Source organism: Anguilla rostrata, chromosome 3 (assembly GCF_018555375.3).
Source record: "Anguilla rostrata isolate EN2019 chromosome 3, ASM1855537v3, whole genome shotgun sequence".
Lineage (NCBI taxonomy): Eukaryota > Metazoa > Chordata > Actinopteri > Anguilliformes > Anguillidae > Anguilla > Anguilla rostrata.
The window spans coordinates 59,334,983-59,343,600 of NC_057935.1; the positions used below are offsets into that span (position 1 = coordinate 59,334,983).

Here is an 8,618-nt window from a genome sequence, read left to right on the forward strand (position 1 = left end):
TCCAGTTTCCACATTCATAATTGCAACTCACACAAAGCGAATTCCCTTTCTCCTCATAGGAGAAGAGTCACTGCCCCGCTCGACACGATTGGTGGCTCGCTTCTATCCAACCTCAGGAGCAAAAAAGTAAGAGCAGAGTGTGTGCTGGAGTTCAGTGGAAGTTTTATGTCAGTAGTTTTAATTTGCCCAGTAGTAATATGAAGACATAAAAAACAAAGTGAAATATGCATTCAAAGAAATCTGTAAGTGAAATGAAACAAACCAGAAAATGTTTTTCACTCCAAAACACATGTTTATCATGCACTACTGAAAATCACTCAAAAACATTTTTGTGGTAAATCATCCGTGGTCACTGAGGGAAATCACAAGCTTCAAAACGAGTTACTTCACACATATACACATTGATTGCCTCCTATTGCAACCCTTTACTTGGTGCCGCTGTATCTGATCAGCAAATCTACGTGTTGCAGGACGAACCAGATGAACACTGGGAGTATTATACCGAATAAGAGGAAAGCATCACATCTCATCCCTTCATGGGTCACTTGGAGGCAGAATTCTGACAAACCTTTCTTTGGGTGATGAACTTTTGTGTCTGTTCCTGTGTCATTGCTGCCATTTATTAACCAACTGGAAAGGCAGACCACATTCTGATTCTGTACTTTCTTTCTCCAACTGGGAATAAACCAGACAGGACAAATGAAATGTAGATCTCCTGTAAGTAAAAGGCAGCTTAAGTTAAACTGTGTATTATTTATTATGACCAATGCTTTCTGTAGTGACATGTATGTGTATGTGTCCAGGCAGTGATCATATGCCAGGAAACTTGTTTTTCTCCAGTAAATGCATGTAACTTCAATAGCAGTTGTACTATGAAATACTTCAATAAACAAATGTTGAAGTGTATGTATAATGTAAGCAGTCCAAGTCCCAACAACTCCCCAAAAAAGTTTATTTATCAAGCTACAGATACTAAAGAAAACAATATCAGATGCTGAAAATATAACATTTGCTTGGCTTTTATCTTTTTACCTTCACATATATACAATTATCAGAAAGGCAGGATATATACAGGGTGAGGGGGGAAATGGCGGTGAGAGTGGGGTTCCTTTTTGGGCACTAAACCTGACTTCCCCCTCAACCAAAAAAAAATGTAAACCAAAAAACAGAAAACGAAAAGATTAAGCCACAAACCTCTGGCATCAACTGACTTTCTGTACACAAAAAAATAAAGGAGAAACAATCAAAATGGGGCTTGTTATAGTGCCTCATTTGTCTTAAACTGTTTTTGGGAGACATCCACCAGCTTTACAGGATGAATCATTAAAAAAAAAAAAAATAAAAAAAAAAAAAAGACATGGGAAAAAATAAATTACAGCCATCAAGTAATCAATTGCAGCAACTAATAAAAGAGCCACAACATTAGGAGGATCCCTCCCGACCTTCCCTTCAACCAACCACCTCAAAATCCACACAGCCCTCCAAAAGCAGCGGATTCTTGTTAACACAAAAAATAACCTTCCAACTGCCAGTTTGAACCTGGAATCCTATTTCAACTTTGCAGGAATATAGGAGATTCAATTACAGGGTTACTTTGAGCAACCACAAAACTATTCAGAAAACAAGTAGCATATTCCCACTTTAACGGAGCTCCATAAAGGAGTCACTGAGCTGCATCTTTTTGAGTAGTGGCACCTTTCCGTGTTGACTTGAAAAACTGCTGACATTGCTGCACCCATCTCAAGAGTATAAAATGACTAGTGGACAGTGACGTTCTATGGCAGAGAAAACCTGTAATTATGCATAACAATAAACACAATAAACTGATAAATGTCCGGGTTACAGACTGGATTACAGACCCAAGACACAGAGAACCCCATGGCAGTTGCTTCAAACACAATACACAGTAACACCGTACACAAGAGAAATCTGATCTTGGGTTTTTAAGTGCAGATGCTCACATCACGGGAGATCTTACATAATAGTTTGATACAAAGATCCATGTACACCTTCATGCTCTGCTGAAGCAGGACATCCTAGTTGGTTAATTCACAAACACCCTAACAGACACGTCATGAGTGAGAGAGTACCACTACAATGCTAACTCACCACTCAACAAAATGCTGGTCAGGGGCGGAGTCCCTCCTTTGACTGGAATTCATGAAACAAACCATTTAACTGTTTTTAAAAAATGATTTCATTTGCGTCACAGAGCTGTCAAACAGATTCAGAGAATCTGGGAGAACACAATCTTAAAAATCATCCCCCCACTAGCCTAATATCATTGTAGGTGTGAAGAAAACTGAAAAGCAATTCAGGTCCCCACGTGGTTTTTTAAGGGGACATTGTAAGATTTCTCTAGTGATAGCTTCACCGTCTGTAGAGGTGGTTTTTGGAGTGCAAGTAAAAAGTATGTTGTAAGCACAAGGGTAGCACACAAGACTGATCTTCTAAGGAAGAAAGGAAGAAAGCCCCTTCTCATTCACGTCCTGGAGGGAAACCACACAGAAACATCTTTCTTATGAAGGCTTAATTGAACAAAGCAGCCCTTCTATGATTTTCTGGTCCTTCATTTTTACACCCTGCTGAATAGAACACAATTTTATTCAAAAAGGCACACCATATCCAATGACAATCTGAGTAACCACGATACAAAACTCTGATTTAACTTAAGATGACTAAACAGGTTTATCCATAAAGAAGTTAAAAGGTTTACTTGTCAGCTAGCGAGGACATGCTACCTGGGATAAGCACTGTGGTTGTAAAGTTGATGTTCCACTTTCATTCCATCTATCAATTTCCACTGGCAGCTTTTCAGACCTTCAGCAGTTTGGCTGTACTTTGTTGGAGAAGAAATCTTATCAAATACACAGAAATGACTTCTGTTATAGAGCCAGTTTGAGATGTTCACTAATTAGACCCAACTATGCAGCTTCCATCCATGTGAATGATTAGGGATAACTAGTTGTTGTGGGCACAACTGAGTATTGTTTCAACAAAAAGAAAAAGAAAATGTATCTCAGAATAGAGGGGTGGAGAACATGGGACGGTCACAGAAAAGACAGTGCTGAGTGGGTGGTTCCATCTGTCTCACGTTCTGGGTTTACGGGTCTTTCTTATGCCCAGATCGTCGGTCCAGGCGGCAGTCTCTGCACTTGTGGCAAAAAAAGATGTCGGGCACGTTGGACTTCTTGATCTTTGCACAGGACAGATGTACCCAGACTCCACACTGGTTGCACTCAATCATGGGACGTCCAGCAAAAGGCTTCCCACAGTAACAGGTGATCAAGTCCCAGGAGTCATCACCTACATACATAGGAAGGAAAGTAGCATTAGAAGAAAAAAATGTGAACATGCTTTCTTGTAATGTGATATTTACCACTAGACAAAATTGTAGCCAATGTTGGTCTTTGCTGTCAAGACTAACATTTTCATTACAAAAAAAACTGTACACTATAATTCCACCACCAGTACAAGTATGAGATGACCACTCACCTGACTCCACCATGATGTCCTCATCTGCAATCCAGGTCTCCCCCTCACTCGAGCTCATCTCTGCCTCCCTGGTCGATTCCTCCTTCAACCTCTCGGCCAGTTCCATCCCCTGAGGCGGCGCACACTGCTCTGTGAGCTCAACCCCTACACTGTGCTCCTCCCTCTGGGTGGGGCCAGTCTCAGAGTCTGTCTCGCTCCGAGGAGAGCTCTTCAGTTTCTTGAGGGATTTGGGAAGTTTGGGGTTCTTGCTACGTTTGATCCGAGCTCGTTTTTCTCCCCCGTTACTGCTGCCCCCATTGCTCCCTCCCGCACCCAAGGATAACTTTTTCAGCTTTTTGTCCTTCTTTCGATCCATTTTGCTTCCTGCCTGGCCCTCATATAGGGAGTCCTTGAGGCGCATCTTGTCCAGCAGGGATCCGTCTGAGTGCAGGCGACGCAGGCTCTTGCCTTTGTTTGCGCGGGCTTTGCGCACAAATGTGTGGATGGTGCGGAGGTCTGAGCTTCCATCTCCCCAACTAGCCCCCACACTGCTACTGCCCAGCTCTCCTGAGGTCCCAGAGCCATGTGGGGAGCTGGAGGAGGCTGGAGACCAAGGACTTTCCTGAGAGAGAGAGAGAGAGAGAGGTACTGCATCTATAAGGTAATATACATGTTCCTCTCTCTGTAAAACCCAATTATAGACAGAAATAAAGTGTTCCCTTATTTACACTTTCTCCTCAAAAACATGTTGTAAGTAATTTCAGAGGGAGACAAGTGAGCATTTGAAACTACAAGATAATTCTCCGAAACAAACTCACCCAAAACAGTGAGGGCAATTATCTACAGTTGAAGAACACTTGTAACAGCAGTGAATCTTACCAGGAGTGGCTGGCCTGCCAAAATTTATCCAAGGATGCAGCAACAACTCATCCAGAAAGACACAAACTAGAGCTAAACTAGGGCTATGTCCACATGACAGGACTTAATGGCCAATTCCAATTTTTTTACTTGGATCCAATCTATCACTTCATCAGCTGTTGAGGAGGAGAGCGGGAAGGCGAAGGAAGGCAAAAGGGATAGCTTTAGCTGAATTAGCAGCTAATGTTGGGAATTATGTGCACAGATGTGTCTGCACCTGCGTAGTGAAGTGTGACATTAAAAAAATGCATGAATTCCAATCGGACAGTTCTTAAAGCAGTCTAATGGTCACAGATCGAATATGCATCCAATCTAGAAACACATACAAAAGTGGCCCAAATCTGATATGAAAAGATCTGACATTTGTGTTCACAGAGCTCAAAAACAATCAGATCTGTGTCACGTGCAGGCAAAGAAATCAGATTTGGACCACTTCAGCCTGTAATCTGAACGTAGCCAAACTAATCAATCTGCAATAATGGGAGGCAAGATTATTTAAATATACAAAATTACAGGATTACTCACCTCTTTTGGAGAAGGGATGTAGCCCGCATAGGAAAGGACAAAACTGCAGAACTTGTTGAAATCCTCCACTGTCCTCTTTCTCCTCTCTGGGGGCTGAAATCAGAGCAAGCGATCATAGCACCTACACACATAACCTCTTACAGAGGATGTGAAGCACTCGGTAATATGACTCTGGTCCATTTGCTTTTACCTTAGATAATATATGGTCCTGCATTCAAATCTGTAATCGAGCCATATGCGCTACAAAACTAAAAGTTCACTTTTTCTGCAGCTACTAGTATTAGGGCACAGCCATCTTGGGAACAAGCTAGCAGCTGCAAAAATATTTTTCTGGAAAATAGGGGTTAATTCCAGATTCAAATGCAGGACCTTATCCAAGGTAAAAAGCAAATGATCCAATCATATGACCAACTGCTTCACATCCCTTAATATTGTTATATTCATTGTCCAGTAGTATCCAAGCTATATCCAAGCTCAGCTTTCATACAATCCCACTACAATTCCCACTAACATATTCCCAGAGAGATGACTGGGGTCCCTGCTTTTCCAGTCATTGTAAGAGAGAGCTGAACTTTTGAAGCAACTTGTATCTGTAGATAGACTTGTGAAATTAAAAAAGGGTCATTTCACAGCAAAACTAAACAGATACCATGGGTATGGAATTTGCTGCATGTCAACTAATGCATTATGCGTTAAATAACAAGTCAAATATTTCAAACTCCACTGATCTACTGAATGGCTGATAGCCTGAACACAGCAAGATGAAGAAGCAGAGCAATAATGAGCGATGGTTCCTCTGTCTGATAAAAATCCAATTGCTTGACAACTACAGCCACGTTTCAGTAATAAACAAAATTGGTGTCCGTGGCTGTTGTAACATTTAATTCTTTACCATAAACATATTCTAAAGCAAGTACATAGGGGATGGCACAACTTTGGTGGGATGGAATAACTGTAGAAGTATTCAGAATACAAAAGTTTTATTCATTCTACTGAATATGGCAAATGATAGAAGGGTAGGTGGTCTACAGGCCAATGTACTACCTGTAAACTACAAATCAAATCGCTGATGAATATAAGAGTCAGTTGATGAGCATGCTCCTCAAAAAAAGTGCTTTTTAAAACACAAAACTGCCTTCAACTCAAATTGAAAATACATTTAAATTGTGGACAATGTGGTGATACTTAATTTTCTTATGGGTTTCTCCCTGATGTTTTTGTTTAATCTTACTGTATACATTCTTTCATTCGGCACTATAGTGTCCCGGACATCTCAACCACTTGGAAGCAATATGCGCACCAATCAACAACGTGCTCATAGACGCAACCGAGCGATTCGGCGGCCCGTTTGTCCATTTCATTTACCGTTACACTTGATTCAGTGCGCAAGTAAAGTATCTAGCGACGGAAATAAATGAATGATGAATCGGCTCTCCAAACCGTAACGATACGGAATAAAAAAATATACACATTACAATGCACTGACCAATACATAAGATCCTCTATCCCCTAGTATTAGTCACTGATCGTTATAGCTGCAAATGTTTCGTTTTTTCCACGTGAAAAACTGCCCCACTAAGTTTAGAATGAGGTATCAGAAAAAAACATGCGGTCACTAAATGTAGCGGCTATTGCAGCTGAGCTAGACTAGCTAGCCAACAAGCTAAACTAACAAGCATTTAGTTAGTTTATGCTTTCGAATCCCAAAATCAAGCTTGCACAAATGACAACGTAAGGAGTGAACTTACCAGAGGCTCCGTTTTGCATTTCAATATTGTATCTGTTGGGAGAGACGGACACGTAAATTTAAATTGTTCCAACAAAGCAGCCCAACCTTGAAACGTCACATTTACATTGAAACATTTGCTAACGTTAGCTACCCAACCTTACTTAGTCTATAACTAGAGCCAATTTATAATGTTACTTTGAAATATATTGCAGCATTATATAACGTTAGCTTCCTACAAAACAAAATATTCAGTGATGGGACTAGTCTAAGGCTAAGCAATACTGTCCATGCTTAGCTCACGTTAGCTACCTCGGTAGTTAGCATGTTCGAGCTTATCGGCAAGACTCGTTAGCACAGGCAGTCATTATAAAATCATATGTTTAACGTTTGCGTCTTCCAAGTACGAGATATATTAGCTAGTTAGCTAGGTAATATCAGTAACAGTGAAGTTTCAATTTAACAGTTACAAATTTTAGCTAACGAAGTACACTAGTTGGTGAGCCAACACTGAATAAGAACTGTAACGTTAAACCAGTTGCCAAGTTAACGGTGTAGCTGTGTGGAGCGATGAGCAACATCAAGCCGAACAACCTCATGGCTTAGCTAAAATTGCTATCTAGCTAGGTAACGTTAGTCAACTTCTGCCGTTCGCATATGTAGTTAATGTCACTATTAAATATTGCAAGTAATGTTAACATCCTTCTTCTCGATAAAACAGTAACCAGTTAATAATTTACCATTAGACTAACACCAACTTAGTATTTGCTTATTCGTTGAATTACCAAGCCAATTAGCTAACGGACCAGCAGATAGCTAGCGGTACCAAACATTAGACCTATAGGCTAGGTGACCAAAGGTATTAGTTAATAGGAACTGGTTTGGTCTTAGAAAAGTTAACGTAGGTGGCATATAAACATGTTAGAATTACTCCTAGCTCACAAAAGAGTTACTAAACGATTTTCATCTTTAGAGACTAACTGACATCTGCAACCAAGCCAACTGTTGCTAGTGAACAACTTTGCTAGCTAGCTATCTTACGCCAAAGGCAGTCACTCTACAAATGTCTAAGTAGTCTAAATTAATCAGCCAACATTCACCAGGTAGTCAGAGTTTAAAACACTGTCGAAGCATAGTTACTGTAGTTAGACTAGTTAGCAATAATCATAAGACCGCTGACAAGCTGGCTAGTGGCAATGCTTCTTCACGACTAGCTAGGTTTTGAATTAGCCAATGTTATTCATAGAAAAAAACCAAGCTAACGTTTGTGCTACTTAGCTAGCAATTGTTACCAACTTTTTGCTCGAGGATGAAGGTAAATCTAAACATAAAATTGTCTTCGCTAAATACCATTTCGGTCATAACCTTTATTTTTAGCATATTGTGTCAGATTATAATAAACCCAAATAAGCTAGCAACATTGCATGCCAAGTTTATAAATCCTTACCTTGATGCTCAGCCATTATTTCGAACATTGTCGCCCAAGCAAGGCCTCACCGGGCAGCGTTACGAGTTTCACCCAGTTCGCCGAGCTGCAGCCCCAGTCGGGGGTGAGACGGCTGCAAGACAGCACCTTTGCCGGAAAGGTGAACGTTGAGGGACGGTAAGCCCCGTTGTCCCCAAGCTCAAAAATACCGACTGAATCCTCAAATCAAGGATCCGTTAGTAGCTCAAAAAAATCAGCTAGCCTTGCTAGCTAACTAGCTTAACGTTAATTTCTCCGTCACGGCGTTGCATAAAAATAACTCTTGGCAATGTGAATAGACTAGCTTCCTATGTAGCTAAATCCCTTAGTTTCTGACTTTGGCAAGTAGTTTCCCTGGCTATGTACAATTAAGTACATGGGTCGTGAAGAAGACTCCTTTTCCTGACAGCACAAAGTTCTAATTTCGTCTCCGTGTCGTCTTCAGCGCGCTTTACTTAAGCAAGCGCCATCATTATCTTTGTCAACTAACTCTAGAGTGACCCCTTGTGG

General features: G+C 40.8%; 1 protein-coding gene across 1 annotated transcript; it reads right to left on the bottom strand.

Moving 5' to 3' along the window:
• Positions 1-935: 935 nt before the first annotated feature.
• On the bottom strand, positions 936-8,618 carry phf23b (PHD finger protein 23b). Its single transcript, XM_064328798.1, has 5 exons — positions 8,091-8,618; positions 6,666-6,697; positions 4,918-5,010; positions 3,496-4,096; positions 936-3,306 (listed from the first exon to the last, which is right to left on the bottom strand). Exons 1-5 carry the CDS (start codon positions 8,116-8,118, stop codon positions 3,104-3,106), a joined length of 957 nt encoding a protein of 318 aa, XP_064184868.1. The 5' UTR covers positions 8,119-8,618; the 3' UTR covers positions 936-3,103.

Excerpts from the sequence above, each read along its gene's own strand:
- phf23b (XM_064328798.1), bottom strand. The coding sequence starts at position 8,118 with ATGTTCGAAATAATGGCTGAGCATCAAG. Across the intron at positions 6,698-8,090 it reads AATAATGGCTGAGCATCAAG|ATACAATATTGAAATGCAAA; the intron begins GTAAGGATTTAT and ends CTCTCCCAACAG. Across the intron at positions 3,307-3,495 it reads GGACATCATGGTGGAGTCAG|GTGATGACTCCTGGGACTTG; the intron begins GTGAGTGGTCAT and ends CTATGTATGTAG.